At 61.8% G+C, this 19,854-nt stretch overlaps 1 protein-coding gene across 1 annotated transcript in view; it reads right to left on the bottom strand.

Annotated features, from left to right (window-relative positions):
- Nucleotides 1-6,012: 6,012 nt before the first annotated feature.
- Nucleotides 6,013-19,854, bottom strand: part of LOC144952424 (NALCN channel auxiliary factor 1-like) — a 35,948-nt gene continuing 22,106 nt past the window's right edge. The window contains exons 2-3 of the mRNA XM_078882821.1: nucleotides 7,507-7,678; nucleotides 6,013-7,021 (exon numbers count right to left, since the gene is read on the bottom strand). Coding sequence (XP_078738947.1) covers nucleotides 6,597-7,021; nucleotides 7,507-7,678 — 597 coding nt within the window. The 3' untranslated portion in view covers nucleotides 6,013-6,596. The remainder of the gene's footprint in view (nucleotides 7,022-7,506; nucleotides 7,679-19,854) is intronic.

The raw sequence follows: 19,854 nt of genomic DNA, 5'->3' as shown, positions 1-19,854 counted from the left end.
AGAATTGCCGTGTCAACCAACACCGCTAATAACCTGGGTTCAAGCCCTGGGTCTGGGTGTGTGTCTGTGTCTCTGTGTCTTAGGGGCAGTGCCGGATTATCTCAGTAGCAACGGGAGCTACAAATGTAGCTACGGGCCCCGCAACTTTCAAGGGCCCCGCGCTAAATGCTTTCAAGCTATCAATTACCGGTTCAGTGATTCTGCACTGTCACTATAGTACTATACCGCCTTCGACTGGGTGTTTGAGGTTTAGCGATTTGTCGTATTATCCGGCTGTATAGCAAATAAAAAAAAAACTACGATTGCTTTACGATGCAAGTTAAAAATGTGTGTTTTAATATTTAGGTGTTTTTAAAATTTAGGGCCCCTTTATAACATTTGCTACAGGACCCGCACCAGCTTAATCCGGCACTGCTTAGGAGGTGAAGCATTTCCCTGTGAACCAGCACCACTAATAACCTGGGTTCAAGCCCTGGGTCTGGGTGTCTCTCTCTATCTTATGGGGTTCACAATATGCCGTGTCAACCAACACCGCTGAGATCCTGGGTTCAAGCCCTGGGTCTGGGTTTCTCTCTCTCTTAGGGGGTTCAGAATTGCCGTGTCAGCCAACACCACTAAGAACCTGGGTTCAAGCCCTGGGTCTGGGTGTCTCTCTCTCTCTCAGGGGGTTCACAATGGCCGTGTCAACCAACACCACTCATAACCTGGGTGCAAGCCCTGGGTCTGGGTGTCTCTCTCTCTATCTTAGAGGGTTCACAATGGCCGTGTCAACCAACACCACTAAAAACCTGGGTTTCAAGCCCTGGGTCTGGGTGTCTCTCTCTCTGGCTTATGTGGTTCACAATGGCCGTGTCAGCCAACTCCGCTCATAACCTGGGTTCGAGCCCTGGGTCTGGGTGTCTCTCTCTCTCTTAGGGGGTTCACAATGGCAGATGGGATGCTGGGTTTGAACTGGGACTCTGAACATCAAGAAACCCCGAGTATGATTCTTGAATCTCTCTCTCTCTCCGTCCCTCTCTGGAGTCGCGCGCGCAAACATTGCAGCTCTCAATCGGAGAGGCTTCTAGGACCCCAGGGCACGCGTCACGAATAATCCACCATACGTTGCCTGCTGCAGCTGCTACTGCTACAGCTGCGTTGGCTTGCAACGGTGGCCAAAAGGACAGCCAACAACAGCACCACCACCCACCCACCCACCACCCACCCACCCACCACCCGCCCACCCACCACCACCACCCACCCACCACCCACCCACCCACCACCACCACCCACCCACCACCACCACCACCACCCACCCACCACCACCACCACCCACCACCCACCACCACATCAATGAACACAGCAAATCGGCGCCGTGCAAAGTGTCCCTGGGAAAAAGGTCAATAGATTTTGTGTAAGTTGCTTTAAAAAATGGATCAGCATCATCATCATCATCGTCGTCACTTATTACACGTGACAGAACAATCCCATCATGCACACGCGCGAAAGGGGTGGGAGGGTGTGAAGAGCTTCATAGCTCATCGGATTCCTCTATCCAGCAGTATAAATAGAAGATGCATACTCTTAGTTCTTTCGGTAAAGTCACCATGTAGGTAAAAAATGAAATTAAAATTAATACAAAATAAAAACAATAAAATCATGACGTTTCGGAGGCAACACAAGTGTCCGTCTTCAGGTGAAAATGTCACAGCAAAAAATCTCACAGCAAAAAAATCTGTATCAAGTGATACAAAAATCTGTATCAAGTGGTCAAGATTTTTTGCTGTGACAGTTTCACCTGAAAACGGAAGCTTGTGTTGCCTCCGAAACGTCGTGATTTTATTGTTTTTTTTTTATTAATTTTAATTTCATTTTTTACCTACGTGACTTTACCGAAAGAACTAAGAGTATGAATCCTTGCAGTCACGAAAGCTTCAAATCTAGAAATAGAAGATTGTCTGATAATTATTCCCCCTGATGAATGGAATAAAGTGGGCGCCGCATTGCTGGAAAGAGGTGGGACGGTGACGTGCCCATATATGGGATAGTGGGCGTCAACTTATCTTAAAAGGGCGTGTCCATGCCCATGTATGGAGTAATGGGAGTGGCCTTGTCCAAAGAGGGCGTGTCCATACCAATATTCGTGGTACTTAGTTCTTTCGGTGAAGTCACGTAGGTAAAAAATGAAATTACATTTAATAAAAAATAAAATAATATTTTTTATTCATTTTAATTTCATTTTTAAAGTCACGTAGGTAAAAAATGAAATAAAAATTAATAAAAAATTAAAGAATTTTTTTTGAATGAAATAAAATTTAATAAAAAATAAAAGATTTTTTTAAATTAATTTTAATTTCATTTTTTACCTACGTGACTTTACCGAAAGAACTAAGAGTATGAATCCTTGCAGTCACGAAAGCTTCAAATCTAGAAATATTAGTGGTCTTGTCTAAAAGAGGGCGTGTCATTGCCCAAATATGGAATAGGCCTGACTTGGCCGATAAACAGGTGGGCGTGTCCGTATGTAAAGAGGGCGTGTCCATGCCCATATATGGGCCGCTGGGCGTGGCATTACCAGAAGAGGGCGTGTTTATTTCCCACACGCTGTTTTGCGGATCGTGAATCGAGGCAGTTCCTGCGTGTCATCGATTCCCGCACGCAGTCGATCCGGCAGCCGCCGCAGCGTTCAAAGAGCGAGCGAGCGATTCGACCCAGCGCGTTAATCGCCGCGTCGATCCACCAGCAATCGGATCGGGTAACCGTCCTTTTTGATTGGCTGTCGGCTCGTCACAGTGGCAGGGAATTTTCGTGTTACTTTTTGCAACTTTTAAAAACTTTATTCTTAAATTTTTTTTATTTTAGCGTCTTGCTACCCCCCCCCACCTCCTCCCCCAATTATAGGGTTTTTTTTTGGTACGTTACGTAATGTTGAACTTCTTTCACACCGTACCTGGTACATCCCTCCTTCTCGCACCTCCACGTGTGACAAAGCGCTTCATAGCTTATCGGATTCACCATCATCACCACCCCTCCCCCACTACCCCCCCCCCCTCCCCGCACCTCCACGTGTGACAAAGCGCTTCACAGCTTATCGGATTCACAATCATCACCACCCCTCCCTCCAGTTTAAATGACACCCCATAGTCAAGGCAAAGATCCCCCGTGTAGCCTCAACGGACTGCAGGGGCAAGTGCTGTTAGCGAGCAGCACCTATTGAAGGCCCCACCACCACCCCCACCCAACCGCAGGTCGTCATCGTCGTCTGAACGGCTGTCACGTGCCCGGCCGACGTCACAGAGGAGACGTCACGGCCCGGAAGTGACGTCACAGACCAGAGGCGACGTCACAGCCGTGCACGTGCTTGCGCGTGCAATCGTGCGTGCGTCGATACTTTTTTTCGCAGCGGTCGTAGCCAACGGCGGCTCGTCGCAGGTTCGGGGGTGAGGCTCCAACGACCAAACTAACACGGGCAGCAGTGACGACGACGATGACGAGTTTTAAGGAAATACATTTTTTCGATCGAGTCGTTTAAAAGTGCCACGCTCATTTCCTTAAAACAGTCGGTGGGGGGGGGGGGGGAGAGAGCCGCACGGCCACGTTTTTATTCATTTCCTGTGTGGGTTCGTGCGCCACGTGTTTGTCGGGAAAGGCCCTCCACCACCCAACGGAGAGCGGCCGGGTGCCAATTGTCGCGTGCGGCGCGCCGACGGCTGTGATCGTTCTCGGATCAGCTCATCTGGCTCACCCAACTCGCTCACCCACCTACTCATCCACTCGCTCACACAATCACTCATCCACTCGCTCACGCACTCACTCACACACTCAATCACCTACTCGCTCACACACTCGCCCACTCACTCACACAATCACAAACTCACCCCCTCATCTCCCCACACACTCGCTCACTCGTCCACTCGTACACACAATCACTCGCCCACTCGCACACACAATCACTCACCGACTCGCTCACGCACTCGCCCACACACTCACACAATCACTAACCTACCCACTCATCTACTCACAAACCCGCTCACTCATTCCCTCACACACTCGCTCATCTACTCAAGACACGAGCTCACTCTCTCGCGCATTCGCCCGCTCACTCGCACACTCGCCCACTCACTCGCACAATCACTAACTCACCCATTCATCCACTCACACACTCACTCGTCCACTCACTCATTCACTCAGCCAAACATTCAACCCACCCATTCTCTCACCACCCAATCGCTCGCCCAGTGAGTCAAGAGAGCAACCCTCACAGCCAGGTTCAGCGGCAGACCAGGCGCACTTCGCTTGAAACAAGGCCCATCGCTCCACCGCGGTAGCTATGAGATGTTAACTCCCTCGCCTGATACACAGGAGGTCGTGGGTTCGATCCCGACGCCTCTAAGAATTGGAGTTTGCGGTGCCTCGGTCCCCGTAGTCGCTTGGATTTTTCTCCGGGTCCTCCGGTTCTTACCTCCACACATTGAAAATCAACATCAGCACGAGTTTAGAGCATTTGGCGATGGCCTTACATTTCCATATGATCATGATGATGATGCTAAGCCACACCGTTGAGCTATCATTTGTGATGGATAGCTTAGTGGGTTTTATCAGTTGCTAAAATAAGAAGTATCGGTAATAGCGGGGAATCGCCAGGACACGGGGGTCTAGTAAAAGTGAGCGCCAACATCCAGTAAGAAAGTCAGAGTCAGCTGACCCGGGGTGAAACGCTTGAAATGGAATCGGTGCTAATCCTGGCTGCGAGAATCACCCTCCTCCACCACTACCACCTCCACCACCACCACCACCTCCACCACCACCACCACCTCCACCACCACCACCACCACCACCTCCGCCATCCCCTCCACCACCTCCTCCACCACCACCTCCTCCACCACCACCACCTCCATCACCTCCATCACCTCCACCACCACCTCCTCCATTACCTCCATCACCTCCACCACCACCTCCTCCACCACCTCCTCCACCTCCTCCTCCATCTCCTCCACCACCACCTCCTCCATCACCTCCACCACCATCTCCTCCACCACCACCACCACCACCTCCTCCACGGTGAGAGCGAGTCCATGCGACGAACTGCACAGCGCCAGCGTTTACCGCGCAGTTCGCTCCGTTCGGCCTCGTCGTACGTTACACACGTCCGTCCGTCCGTCCGTCCGTGCGTGGAACCTCTCTCGCGGCGTACGTAGCCGACGGCGCGGGGAGGGACAAGCGACGGGCGACAGAGGGCCCCCCCCCCCGCCACACCACCGGTGACTCCACCGCCAACTCTCTCCGTTACGTCGAGGGCACTTTACACCCCCCCACCCCATCCCCAGACTGACATTTGCCAACCCACCTCGCCCCACAGCTACCGAGCCTTCGCGCGAGGGAGTCACGCACGCCATACTAAAGGTTCGGGCGGACAGGTTTGAATCCAGGTAACAAGGTGGACGGTAGCCATCACCGCCACCACCATCATAATCATCATCACCATCATCATCATCCCATGGAAACCCAACACAGCAGCGTAGATTCCCTGTCCCTTAATAATATTTTTTTTTTCCACTGACTCAGAGACACCGTTAATTCATGAACGTTTTTTTTGCATCTAGGGAATCTATTATGTATGTTCTAGCTAACCTTGGTAAAAAGCTATTTTATTTTTTTTAAGTTTTTTGTGGGTTTTTTTTCCGTTGACTTCTCTCTCGCGCGCGCTCGCTCGCTCTCTCTCTCTCACGCTCTCTCTCTCTCTCGGTTCGTTAAATTTTCTTTGTTGTTGTCGTTGTCGTTTAAATCTTAAGAGCATTTATCGTCTTTATATATTTATGTATAATATGTATAACGCCTACATCTAATACAGAGGAAATATCTGACTTATGTACAAATGTCTACAGGAAAACGCGGCCGTTTGACGCGGCATCTCAGTTTAAATTTTGTTTCCCTCCCACCCGGTCCCGGGCCCCCACCCCCCGTCCCCTTGAGGGGGGCCCTCCCCCCTCCCCATCAGTCGTGCATCTGGATCCACGACCCCCTCCCCACACCCCCCCCACCTCCGCCCGGCCACTCGTCGCATTTTTTTTTTGGCAATTCGCACGACGACAACAAAATGGCGTCCGCGGCAAGTGGCGGCAGGAAGTGACGTCGACGGCACCTCCGTGGCGGCAGGAAGTGAAGTCACAAGGAGGGGGGGGGCGGGGCACGGGGCGGGGGGGGGGGCGGTGGGCAGAGAAGGGGGAGAGTAGTGGGCGAGGTTTTACGCCGTTTGGGCGGGAAGCGACGTCGTCGTCCAGACAGGAAGTGACGTCGTCCAGACAGGAAGTGATGTCGCGGGGTGGGGGAGCCGGGGGGGGGGGGGGTGCGGAATTCCCGAGCGGAGCGGATTCTCCGTCCTTTTTGGCGGCGTGACAGCCGCAGGAAGTGACATCACGGCGGCCGGTGCCGCTTCACAGGAAGTGACGTCGCGGCCGCTGCTCCCCGCCCCGCACTTCCTGCACAGGAAGTGACATCCGAGCCACCCTAACGCCACCGCCCCCCACCCCCCACCCCGTTCCTTTCCTGCACAGGAAGTGACGTCACGACCGCCACCCCTCCTGCACAGGAAGTGACGTCAGAGCGGCTCGACGTCCTCAGGGGAGGGGCCGCGGCGGTGCGGCGGAGCGGCGGGGGGCCCCGGGCCGTGCGTGGGGGCCCCCCCCGTCCGCGGCGGGCGCCCCCCCGGGGCCCGGGGCGTGGCCCAGCGCCGCCACCGTCACCACGGCGTGAAGCAGCGCCAGCACCAGGGCGCAGAGACGCAGGCGGCTGGAGCAGCAGGGGCGGCACGCGCGCGACGATGGCGGCGGCGGCGACGATGACGACGACGAGGAGGAGGAGGTGGGGGAGGATGACGATGAGGGGACCTCCTCCTCCGACGCCGCTGCTGCCCCCGTCACCGCTTGCTGCTCCTGCTGCCCCTGCTGCTGCCTCTGGGTGGGCAGCGCGGGGACGGAGTCCGGCCACCAGTCGCAGCAGAGGGGCTCGTGGGTCGGATTGGGGCTGCCCCGCCCGGGGAAATCTTGGAGGGGGAAGTGGGGGGGGAGGTGTAGCGGAGTGAACTTGTGTGTGTGTGTGCTAGCACTCGCTCACGCTCGCTAACACTCACTGACACTCACTCACACTCACTGACACTCACTGACACTCACTGACATCGACACTCACCGACACTCACTGACACTCACTGACACTCACACTCGCCGACACTCACACTCGCTCACTCACTGACTCACACTCACTCGCTCACACTCACTGACACTCACCGACACTCACACTCGCTCACTCACTCACTCACTCACACTCACTCGCTCACACTCACACTCACTGACACTCACACTCGCCGACACTCACACTCGTCGACACTCACACTCGCCGACACTCACTCACTCACACTCACTCGCTCACACTGACACTCACTGACACTCACACTCACTGACACTCGCTCACACTCACTGACACTCACACTCGCCCACCCTCGCCCCGCCCAGTGTCCAGGCGCCCGCTCACCGGGACACAGGAACCCCGGCAGGCCGCCGTGCAGGTGGTCGTCGCTGTCCGGCAAGATGAAGGGGCAGGCGCCCAGCACCGCCAGGCAGTGCAGGCGGCACGGCCGCGGAGACACGCAGCCGCTCTGAGCCACCGCCAGCAGCTCCGCGCACAGCCAGCGGCGGTACTCGCTCTGCACCACCACCACCACCACCAGCACCACCGCCAGCACCACCGCCAACACCACCACAACCACCACCAACACCACCGCCGAGGGGGAGGGAGGAGAGGGAGGAGAGGGAGGAGAGGGAGGAGAGGGAGGAGAAGGAGGAGAGGGAGGGAGGAGAGGGAGGAGAGGGAGGAGAAGGAGGGAGGAGAGGGAGGAGAGGGAGGAGAGGGAGGGAGGAGAGGGAGGAGAGGGAGGGAGGAGAGGGAGGAGAAGGAGGGAGGAGAGGGAGGAGAGGGAGGGAGGAGAGGGAGGAGAGGGAGGGAGGAGAGGGAGGGAGGAGAGGGAGGAGAGGGAGGAGAGGGAGGGAGGAGAGGGAGGAGAGGGAGGGAGGAGAGGGAGGGAGGAGAGGGAGGAGAGGGAGGAGAGGGAGGGAGGAGAGGGAGGAAAGGGAGGAGAGGGAGGGAGGAGAGGGAGGAGAAGGAGGAGAAGGAGGAGAGGGAGGGAGGAGAGGGAGGAGAGGGAGGAGAAGGAGGGAGGAGAGAGAGGAGAGGGAGGAGAGGGAGGGAGGAGAGGGAGGAGAGGGAGGGAGGAGAGGGAGGAGAGGGAGGGAGGAGAGGGAGGAGAGGGAGGAGAGGGAGGGAGGAGAGGAAGAAGGAGGGAGGAGAGGGAGGAGAGGGAGGGAGGAGAGGGAGGAGAGGAGAGGGAGGAGAGGGAGGGAGGAGAGGGAGGGAGGAGAGGAGAGGAGAGGAGAGGAGAGGGAGGGAGGAGAGGGAGGGAGGAGAGGGAGGAGAGGGAGGGAGGAGAGGGAGGGAGGAAAGGGAGGAGAGGGAGAAGAGGGAGGAGAGGGAGGAGAGGGAGGGAGGAGAGGGAGGGAGGAGAGGGAGGAGAGGGAGGGAGGAGAGGGAGGAGAGGGAGGGAGGAGAGAGGGGAGTGCGGGTGAAAGTGTAACCCGGTGAGTGAGGGAAGGAGTGAGTGAATGAAGAAGTGAATGAATGAGTAAGTGAATGAGTGAGCCGGTGAGAGAATGAGAGGAAAAGAGGGAGGTGGTGGTGGGAGGGGAGCGGGAGAGGTTCAGCAGGGGGCAGGGCACCAGGGTTAGTCAACAATCACGGAGGGCAAGGCCGCAGCTACTGATGACTGCTCGCAGAGGTGAAACCGCACGGCTACCTTGTGCTTGAGGGGGGTGCAGGAGCACACACATGGGTGGGTGGCTGGGTGGGTGAGTGGGTGGGTGGGTGAGTGGGTGGGTGGATGGGTGAATGGGTGGGTGGGTGGCTGGGTGGGTGAGTGGGTGGGTGGATGGGTGAATGGGTGGGTAGGCGAGTGAGTGGCTGAGTGAGTGAGTGGGTGGCTGGGTGGGTGGCTGGGTGAATGGGTGGGTGGCTGGGTGGGTGGTTGGGTGAGTGGGTGGGTGAGTGGGTGGCTGGGTGGGTGGTTGGGTGAGTGGGTGGGTGGGTGAGTGGGTGAGTGGGTGGGTGGCTGGGTGGGTGAGTGGGTGGGTGGGTGGCTGGGTGGGTGGGTGGCTGGGTGAGTGGGTGGGTGGGTGAGTGGGTGGCTGGGTGGGTGGGTGGCTGGGTGGGTGAGTGGGTGGCTGGGTGGGTGAATGGGTGGGTGGGTGGCTGGGTGGGTGAATGGGTAGCTGGGTGGGTGGGTGGCTGGGTGGGTGAGTGGGTGGGTGGGTGGGTGGGTGAGTGGGTGGCTGGGTGAGTGGGTGGGTGGGTGAGTGGGTGGGTGAGTGGGTGGCTGGGTGGGTGGGTGGCTGGGTGGGTGGGTGGCTGGGTGGGTGAGTGGGTGGGTGGCTGGGTGGGTGAATGGGTGGGTGGGTGGGTGAATGGGTGGGTGGGTGGGTGGCTGGGTGGGTGAATGGGTGGCTGGGTGGGTGGTTGGGTGGGTGAGTGGGTGGCTGGGTGGGTGAATGGGTGGGTGGGTGGGTGGGTGGCTGGGTGGGTGAGTGGGTGGCTGGGTGGGTGGGTGGCTGGGTGGGTGAGTGGGTGGCTGAGTGGGTGAATGGGTGGGTGGGTGGGTGGCTGGGTGGGTGAATGGGTGGCTGGGTGGGTGGGTGGCTGGGTGGGTGAGTGGGTGGCTGGGTGGGTGGCTGGGTGGGTGAGTGGGTGGCTGGGTGGGTGAGTGGGTGGCTGGGTGGGTGAATGGGTGGGTGGGTGGGTAGCTGGGTGGGTGAATGGGTGGCTGGGTGGGTGGGTGGCTGGGTGGGTGAGTGGGTGGCTGGGTGGGTGAATGGGTGGGTGGGTGGGTGGCTGGGTGGGTGAATGGGTGGGTGGGTGGGTGGGTGGGTGGCTGGGTGGGTGAGTGGGTGGCTGGGTGGGTGGGTGGCTGGGTGGGTGAGTGGGTGGCTGGGTGGGTGAATGGGTGGGTGGGTGGGTGGGTGGCTGGGTGGGTGAGTGGGTGGCTGGGTGGGTGGGTGGCTGGGTGGGTGAGTGGGTGGCTGGGTGGGTGAATGGGTGGGTGGGTGGCTGGGTGGGTGAATGGGTGGCTGGGTGGGTGGGTGGCTGGGTGGGTGAGTGGGTGGCTGGGTGGGTGGGTGGCTGGGTGGGTGAGTGGGTGGCTGGGTGGGTGAATGGGTGGGTGGGTGGGTGGCTGGGTGGGTGAATGGGTGGCTGGGTGGGTGGGTGGCTGGGTGGGTGAGTGGGTGGCTGGGTGGGTGGGTGGCTGGGTGGGTGAGTGGGTGGCTGGGTGGGTGAATGGGTGGGTGGGTGGGTGGCTGGGTGGGTGAATGGGTGGCTGGGTGGGTGGGTGGCTGGGTGGGTGAGTGGGTGGCTGGGTGGGTGGCTGGGTGGGTGAGTGGGTGGCTGGGTGGGTGAGTGGGTGGCTGGGTGGGTGGGTGGCTGGGTGGGTGAGTGGGTGGCTGGGTGGGTGAATGGGTGGGTGGGTGGGTGGGTGGCTGGGTGGGTGAATGGGTGGCTGGGTGGGTGGGTGGCTGGGTGGGTGAGTGGGTGGCTGGGTGGGTGGGTGGCTGGGTGGGTGAGTGGGTGGCTGGGTGGGTGAATGGGTGGGTGGGTGGGTGGCTGGGTGGGTGAATGGGTGGGTGGGTGAGTGGGTGGCTGGGTGGGTGAGTGGGTGGGTGGCTGGGTGGGTGGGTGGCTGGGTGGGTGAGTGGGTGGCTGGGTGGGTGGGTAGCTGGGTGGGTGAGTGGGTGGCTGGGTGGGTGAATGGGTGGGTGGGTGGGTGGGTGGCTGGGTGGGTGGGTGAGTGGGTGGCTGGGTGGGTGAGTGGGTGGCTGGGTGGGTGGGTGGCTGGGTGGGTGAGTGGGTGGCTGGGTGGGTGAATGGGTGGGTGGGTGGGTGGGTGGCTGGGTGGGTGAATGGGTGGCTGGGTGGGTGAATGGGTGGGTGGGTGGGTGGGTGAGTGGGTGGCTGGGTGGGTGAATGGGTGGCTGGGTGGGTGGCTGGGTGGGTGAGTGGGTGGCTGGGTGGGTGAATGGGTGGGTGGGTGGCTGGGTGGGTGAATGGGTGGGTGGGTGGGTGGGTGGCTGGGTGGGTGAATGGGTGGGTGGGTGGCTGGGTGGGTGAATGGGTGGGTGGGTGGCTGGGTGGGTGAGTGGGTGGGTGGATGGGTGAATGGGTGGGTAGGCGAGTGAGTGGCTGAGTGAGTGGGTGGCTGGGTGGGTGGCTGGGTGAATGGGTGGGTGGCTGGGTGGGTGGTTGGGTGAGTGGGTGGGTGGCTGGGTGAGTGGGTGGGTGGATGGGTGAATGGGTGGGTAGGCGAGTGAGTGGCTGAGTGAGTGGGTGGCTGGGTGGGTGGCTGGGTGAATGGGTGGGTGGCTGGGTGGGTGGTTGGGTGAGTGGGTGGGTGGGTGGGTGGCTGGGTGGGTGGTTGGGTGAGTGGGTGGGTGGCTGGGTGAGTGGGTGGGTGGGTGGGTGAGTGGGTGGGTGGGTGGGTGAGTGGGTGGGTGGGTGGGTGGGTGGCTGGTTGGGTGGGTGGGTGGCTGGGTGGGTGGTGCTGGGTGGGTGGGTGGGGTGGGTGAGTGGGTGGGTGGGGAGTGGGTGGGTGAGTGGGTGGTGGGTGGCTGGTGGGTGGCTGGGTAGGTGGGTGGCTGGGTGGGTGTCTGGGTGAATGGGTGGGTGGCTGGGTGGGTGGTTGGGTGAGTGGGTGGGTGGGTGGCTGGTGGGTGGTTGGGTGAGTGGGTGGGTGGGTGAGTGGGTGGGTGGGTGAGTGGGTGGCTGGCTGGGTGGGTGGTTGGGTGAGTGAGTGGGTGGCTGGGTGGATGGGTGGCTGGGTGGGTGGATGGGTGGCTGGGTGGGTGGGTGGGTGGATGGGTGGCTGGGTGGGTGGGTGGGTGGCTGGGTGGGTGGGTGCCTCGGTGGGTGGTTGGGTGGGTGAGTGGGTAGCTGGGTGGCTGGGTGGGTGAGTGAGTGGGTGCTTGGGAGGGTGAGTGGGTGGGTGGGTGGGTGAGTGGGTAGCTGGGTGGCTGGGTGGGTGAGTGAGTGGGTGCTTGGGAGGGTGAGTGGGTGGGTGGGTGGGTGAGTGGGTGAGTGGGTGGCTGGGTGGGTGAGTGGGTGGCTGGGTGGGTGAGTGGATGAGTGGGTGGCTGGGTGGGTGGGTGGGTTGATGGGTGGCTGGGTGGGTGGGTGGCTGGGTGGGTGGGTGCCTCGGTGGGTGGTTGGGTGGGTGAGTGGGTAGCTGGGTGGGTGAGTGAGTGGGTGCTTGGGAGGGTGAGTGGGTGGGTGGGTGGGTGAGTGGGTGAGTGGGTGGCTGGGTGGGTGAGTGGGTGGCTGGGTGGGTGAGTGGATGAGTGGGTGGCTGGGTGGGTGGTTGGGTGAGTGGGTGGGTGGGTGAGTGGGTGAGTGGGTGGGTGGCTGGGTGGGTGAGTGGGTGGGTGGGTGGGTGGCTGGGTGGGTGGGTGGGTGAGTGGGTGGCTGGGTGAGTGGGTGGGTGGGTGAGTGGGTGGCTGGGTGGGTGGGTGGCTGGGTGGGTGAGTGGGTGGGTGGCTGGGTGGGTGAATGGGTGGGTGGGTGGCTGGGTGGGTGAATGGGTAGCTGGGTGGGTGGGTGGCTGGGTGGGTGAGTGGGTGGGTGGGTGGGTGGGTGAGTGGGTGGCTGGGTGAGTGGGTGGGTGGGTGAGTGGGTGGGTGAGTGGGTGGCTGGGTGGGTGGGTGGCTGGGTGGGTGGGTGGCTGGGTGGGTGAGTGGGTGGGTGGCTGGGTGGGTGAATGGGTGGGTGGGTGGGTGAATGGGTGGGTGGGTGGGTGGCTGGGTGGGTGAATGGGTGGCTGGGTGGGTGGGTGGTTGGGTGGGTGAGTGGGTGGCTGGGTGGGTGAATGGGTGGGTGGGTGGGTGGGTGGCTGGGTGGGTGGCTGGGTGGGTGAGTGGGTGGCTGGGTGGGTGGGTGGCTGGGTGGGTGAGTGGGTGGCTGAGTGGGTGAATGGGTGGGTGGGTGGGTGGCTGGGTGGGTGAATGGGTGGCTGGGTGGGTGGGTGGCTGGGTGGGTGAGTGGGTGGCTGGGTGGGTGGCTGGGTGGGTGAGTGGGTGGCTGGGTGGGTGAGTGGCTGGGTGGGTGAATGGGTGGGTGGGTGGGTAGCTGGGTGGGTGAATGGGTGGCTGGGTGGGTGGGTGGCTGGGTGGGTGAGTGGGTGGCTGGGTGGGTGAATGGGTGGGTGGGTGGGTGGCTGGGTGGGTGAATGGGTGGGTGGGTGGGTGGGTGGCTGGGTGGGTGAGTGGGTGGCTGGGTGGGTGGGTGGCTGGGTGGGTGAGTGGGTGGCTGGGTGGGTGAATGGGTGGGTGGGTGGGTGGCTGGGTGGGTGAGTGGGTGGCTGGGTGGGTGGGTGGCTGGGTGGGTGAGTGGGTGGCTGGGTGGGTGAATGGGTGGGTGGGTGGCTGGGTGGGTGAATGGGTGGCTGGGTGGGTGGGTGGCTGGGTGGGTGAGTGGGTGGCTGGGTGGGTGGGTGGCTGGGTGGGTGAGTGGGTGGCTGGGTGGGTGAATGGGTGGGTGGGTGGGTGGCTGGGTGGGTGAATGGGTGGCTGGGTGGGTGGGTGGCTGGGTGGGTGAGTGGGTGGCTGGGTGGGTGGCTGGGTGAGTGGGTGGCTGGGTGGGTGAATGGGTGGGTGGGTGGGTGGCTGGGTGGGTGAATGGGTGGCTGGGTGGGTGGGTGGCTGGGTGGGTGAGTGGGTGGCTGGGTGGGTGGGTGGCTGGGTGGGTGAGTGGGTGGCTGGGTGGGTGAGTGGGTGGCTGGGTGGGTGGGTGGCTGGGTGGGTGAGTGGGTGGCTGGGTGGGTGAATGGGTGGGTGGGTGGGTGGCTGGGTGGGTGAATGGGTGGCTGGGTGGGTGGGTGGCTGGGTGGGTGAGTGGGTGGCTGGGTGGGTGGGTGGCTGGGTGGGTGAGTGGGTGGCTGGGTGGGTGAATGGGTGGGTGGGTGGCTGGGTGGGTGAATGGGTGGGTGGGTGAGTGGGTGGCTGGGTGGGTGAGTGGGTGGGTGGCTGGGTGGGTGGGTGGCTGGGTGGGTGAGTGGGTGGCTGGGTGGGTGGGTAGCTGGGTGGGTGAGTGGGTGGCTGGGTGGGTGAATGGGTGGGTGGGTGGGTGGCTGGGTGGGTGGGTGGGTGAGTGGGTGGCTGGGTGGGTGAGTGGGTGGCTGGGTGGGTGGGTGGCTGGGTGGGTGAGTGGGTGGCTGGGTGGGTGAATGGGTGGGTGGGTGGGTGGCTGGGTGAATGGGTGGCTGGGTGGGTGAATGGGTGGGTGGGTGGGTGGGTGAGTGGGTGGCTGGGTGGGTGAATGGGTGGCTGGGTGGGTGGCTGGGTGGGTGAGTGGGTGGCTGGGTGGGTGAATGGGTGGGTGGGTGGGTGGCTGGGTGGGTGAATGGGTGGGTGGGTGGGTGGCTGGGTGGGTGAATGGGTGGTTGGGTGGCTGGGTGGGTGAATGGGTGGGTGGGTGGCTGGGTGGGTGAGTGGGTGGGTGGATGGGTGAATGGGTGGGTAGGCGAGTGAGTGGCTGAGTGAGTGGGTGGCTGGGTGGGTGGCTGGGTGAATGGGTGGGTGGCTGGGTGGGTGGTTGGGTGAGTGGGTGGGTGGCTGGGTGAGTGGGTGGGTGGATGGGTGAATGGGTGGGTAGGCGAGTGAGTGGCTGAGTGAGTGGGTGGCTGGGTGGGTGGCTGGGTGAATGGGTGGGTGGCTGGGTGGGTGGTTGGGTGAGTGGGTGGGTGGGTGGCTGGGTGGGTGGTTGGGTGAGTGGGTGGGTGGCTGGGTGAGTGGGTGGGTGGGTGGGTGGGTGAGTGGGTGGGTGGGTGGGTGAGTGGGTGGGTGGGTGGGTGGGTGGCTGGTTGGGTGGGTGGGTGGCTGGGTGGGTGGGTGGCTGGGTGGGTGAGTGGGTGGGTGGGTGAGTGGGTGGGTGAGTGGGTGGGTGGCTGGGTGGCTGGGTAGGTGGGTGGCTGGGTGGGTGTCTGGGTGAATGGGTGGGTGGCTGGGTGGGTGGTTGGGTGAGTGGGTGGGTGGGTGGCTGGGTGGGTGGTTGGGTGAGTGGGTGGGTGAGTGGGTGGGTGGGTGAGTGGGTGGCTGGCTGGCTAGGTGGGTGGTTGGGTGAGTGAGTGGGTGGCTGGGTGGATGGGTGGCTGGGTGGGTGGATGGGTGGCTGGGTGGGTGGGTGGGTGGATGGGTGGCTGGGTGGGTGGGTGGGTGGCTGGGTGGGTGGGTGCCTCGGTGGGTGGTTGGGTGGGTGAGTGGGTAGCTGGGTGGCTGGGTGGGTGAGTGAGTGGGTGCTTGGGAGGGTGAGTGGGTGGGTGGGTGGGTGAGTGGGTAGCTGGGTGGCTGGGTGGGTGAGTGAGTGGGTGCTTGGGAGGGTGAGTGGGTGGGTGGGTGGGTGAGTGGGTGAGTGGGTGGCTGGGTGGGTGAGTGGGTGGCTGGGTGGGTGAGTGGATGAGTGGGTGGCTGGGTGGGTGGGTGGGTTGATGGGTGGCTGGGTGGGTGGGTGGCTGGGTGGGTGGGTGCCTCGGTGGGTGGTTGGGTGGGTGAGTGGGTAGCTGGGTGGGTGAGTGAGTGGGTGCTTGGGAGGGTGAGTGGGTGGGTGGGTGGGTGAGTGGGTGAGTGGGTGGCTGGGTGGGTGAGTGGGTGGCTGGGTGGGTGAGTGGATGAGTGGGTGGCTGGGTGGGTTGGTGGCTGGGTGGGTGACGTCACGAGAGACTCGCGTTTGGCTAATAAAACAACAAGAAAATTGAAAGTCACGACCGTGTGACTTTCCAGCAGCCAGCACGGCACGGGTGGGGGGGGGGGGTTCCACTGGGGCCGAGCCGAGCCAGAACTGAGCCACGACGATGAACACTGACGAAGCGTGGAGGACGCCTCGTCACCCACGCGTCACCCACGAGTCACCCACGCGTCACCCACGTGTCACCTACGCGTCGTCGTGCCCGCAGAGCCGAACTGGGGGCCTGTGCCAGCCCTGACCTGGCCTTGGCCCGGCCCTGACCCGGCCGTGACCTGGCCTTGACCCAGCCCTGACCTGGCCTTGACCCGGCCGTGACCTGGCCTTGACCTGGCCTTGACCCGGCCCTGACCTGGCCTTGACCCGGCCTTGACCCGGCCTTGACCTGGCCTTGACCCAGCCCTGACCCGGCCTTGACCCGGCCTTGACCCGGCCTTGACCTGGCCTTGACCCAGCCCTGACCCGGCCTTGACCCGGCCTTGACCCGGCCTTGACCTGACCCTGAGCGGGCTCTGGCACGGATCGGTCGTGCGGCGTGACGGGAACTTCAAACCGCATCGTCAATCACTCGCGCCCTCCCGCCCCCCCTCCCCCGGCTCTCGCTAACGAGGCCCGGGGCGTTAATGTGTGCGGGGTCTCCTCCGCAGACGCGTGGAACGCACCGGCGCTCATTTGCGCTCCAATTCCCGCGTCGCTCGCACCGCTCGCGCTCAGACTCGCTCGCGAAGCTCCTCACGCTCAGACTCGCTCGTCACGTCAACGCCCCCCGCCGCCCGACTCGGGGGGGGCAGGGGGGGGGGCAATTAACAAGTCTCTCTCTCGTTAGCAGATCCACAGCCGCCGGTTGGCTGGCTCGCCATAAGTTGTTGAGCTCGGGTTCTGAGACCGGGTCTAAGGGTCAAAGTGAGACTCAGGGAGACCGGGTCTCAGGGTCAGAATCTGCGGTGAGACTCAGGGAGACCGGGTCTCAGGGTCAGAGTGAGACTCAGGGAGACCGGGTCTCAGGGTCAGAGTCTGGAGTGAGACTCAGGGAAACCGGGTCTCAGGGTCAGTGTCTGGGTGAGACTCAGGGAGACCGGGTCTCAGGGTCAGAGTGAGACTCAGGGAGACCGGGTCTCAGGGTCAGAGTGAGACTCAGGGAGACCGGGTCTCAGGGTCAGAGTCTGGGTGAGACTCGGGGAGACCGGGTCTCAGGGTCAGAGTCTGTGGTGAGATGCAGGGAGACCGGGTCTCAGGGTCAGAGTCTGGAGTGAGACTCAGGGAGACCGGGTCTCAGGGTCAGAGTCTGGAGTGAGACTCAGGGAAACCGAGTCTCAGGGTCAGTGTCTGGGTGAGACTCAGGGAAACCGGGTCTCAGGGTCAGTGTCTGGGTGAGACTCAGGGAGACCGGGTCTCAGGGTCAGTGTCTGGGTGAGACTCAGGGAGACCGGGTATCAGGGTCAGAGTCTGGGTGAGACCCAGGGAGACCGAGTCTCAGGGTCAGAGTCTGGGTGAGACTCAGGGAGACCGGGTCTCAGGGTCAGAGTCTGTGGTGAGACTCGGGGAGACTGGGTCTCAGGATCAGAGTCTGGAGTGAGACTCAGGGAGACCGGGTCTCAGGGTCAGGGTGAGACTCAAGGAGACCGAGTCTCAGGGTCAGAGTCTGGGTGAGACTCAGGGAGACCGGGTCTCAGGGTCAGGGTGAGATTCAGGGAGACCGGGTCTCAGGGTCAGTGTCTGGGTGAGACTCAGGGAGACCGGGTCTCAGGGTCAGAGTCTGGATGAGACTCAGGGAGACCGGGTCTCAGAGTCAGAGTCTGGGTGAGACTCATGGAGACCGGGTCTCAGGGTCAGAGTCTGGGTGAGACCCAGGGAGACCGGGTCTCAGGGTCAGAGTCTGGGTGAGACCCAGGGAAACCGAGTCTCAGGGTCAGTGTCTGGGTGAGACTCAGGGAAACCGGGTCTCAGGGTCAGTGTCTGGGTGAGACTCAGGGAGACCGGGTCTCAGGGTCAGAGTCTGGGTGAGACCCAGGGAGACCGAGTCTCAGGGTCAGAGTCTGGGTGAGACTCAGGGAGACCGGGTCTCAGGGTCAGAGTCTGTGGTGAGACTCGGGGAGACCGGGTCTCAGGATCAGAGTCTGGAGTGAGACTCAGGAAGACCGGGTCTCAGGGTCAGGGTGAGACTCAAGGAGACCGAGTCTCAGGGTCAGAGTCTGGGTGAGACTCAGGGAGACCGGGTCTCAGGGTCAGGGTGAGATTCAGGGAGACCGGGTCTCAGGGTCAGTGTCTGGGTGAGACTCAGGGAGACCGGGTCTCAGGGTCAGAGTCTGGATGAGACTCAGGGAGACCGGGTCTCAGAGTCAGAGTCTGGGTGAGACTCATGGAGACCGGGTCTCAGGGTCAGAGTCTGGGTGAGACCCAGGGAGACCGGGTCTCAGGGTCAGAGTCTGGGTGAGACTCAGGGAGACCGGGTCTCAGGGTCAGAGTCTGTGGTGAGACTCGGGGAGACCGGGTCTCAGGGTCAGAGTCTGGGTGAGACTCAGGGAGACCGGGTCTCAGGGTCAAAGTCTCCACTGAGACTCAGGGAGATCAGGTCTCAGGGTCAGAGTCTTCACTGAGACTCAGGGAGACCGGGTGTCAGGGTCAGAGTCTCCACTGAGACTCAGGGAGACCGGGTCTCAGGGTCAGAGTCTAGGTGAGACTCAGGGAGACCGGGTCTCAGGGTCAGAGTCTGGGTGAGACTCAGGGAGACCGGGTCTCAGGGTCAGAGTCTTCACTGAGACTCAAGGAGACCGGGTCTCAGGGTCATGGTCCCTACTAAGACCGGGTCTCAGGGTCGCAGTCTTGATTGAGATGATGGTGGTGGCGGCGTTGGTGATGAGACAGTGAAAATTTGTGAATGGGCGAGCCAGACCCGCGGCCGTTTTCCCCGCGTCTCGCTCGCCCCGTTCATTCACAAACGTGGAGCTGCAATCTCATCGCCGCCACCGCCACCGTGATTTCAGACTCCCTCTCTCGCGGTCGCGGGAAGGGATCCACATCCCCCCCTGCCCCCCCCCCCCACGTCATCCCCCGACCCTCCCTCCCCGTCTCCCACTCACTTTGTGTCCGTGTTCTCTGCATTGGGGAGCGGTGGCGCAGCGGTGACCGCGCTGCAAACGCGGTCCGCCGTCTACTCGCGAACGGCACTTGCCCCGACAGTCTGTCGAGGCTACGCGGGGGATCTTTGACTGTCTCATTCCCTCTCTCTCCCACCCCCCCCCACTCGCACCCAACCCACTCTATTCGCTCTCTCCCGCGCTCTCCTGCGTGTGCGCGTTTGAGATAACGCGCCGTGCGGAATCGTAACTGCATTACTAAACCTGCCGCACATCCACGGCGAGCCCCACCGGAGCCTCTCTCACTCAGCCACTCACTCACTCGCTCGCTCACTCAGCCACTCACTCAGCCACTCACTCACTCAGCCACTCACTCAGCCACTCGCTCAGCCACTCACTCGCTCACTAGCTCGCTCACTCAGCCACTCACTCAGCCACTCACTCAGCCACTCACTCAGCCAATCACTCGCTCACTCAGCCACTCACTCACTCGCTCACCCACACAGCCACTCACTCACTCGCTCACCCACTCAGCCACTCGCTCACCCACTCAGCCACTCGCTCACCCACTCAGCCACTCGCTCACCCACTCACCCACTCACTCAGCCACTCACCCACTCACTCAGCCACTCACCCACTCGCTCAGCCACTCACTCACTCGCTCAGCCACTCACTCAGCCACTCACTCAGCCACTCACTCACTCCGCCACTCACTCACTCAGCCACTCACTCACTCAGCCACTCACTCAGCCACTCACTCACTCAGCCACTCACTCACTCAGCCACTCACTCACTCAGCCACTCACTCAGCCACTCGCTCAGCCACTCACTCCCTTGCTCACCCACTCACTCAGCCACTCACTCACTCAGCCACTCACTCGCTCGCTCACCCACTCACCCACTCACTCAGCCACTCACTCACTCGCTCGCTCACTCACTCACTCGCTCGCTCACTCACTCAGCAACTCACTCGCTCGCT

Source organism: Lampetra fluviatilis, chromosome 67 (genome assembly GCF_964198595.1).
Source record: "Lampetra fluviatilis chromosome 67, kcLamFluv1.1, whole genome shotgun sequence".
NCBI classification, from domain to species: domain Eukaryota; kingdom Metazoa; phylum Chordata; class Hyperoartia; order Petromyzontiformes; family Petromyzontidae; genus Lampetra; species Lampetra fluviatilis.
Note: the sequence above shows the minus strand (reverse complement) of the source record. Positions and strands in the feature narration are given on the sequence as shown.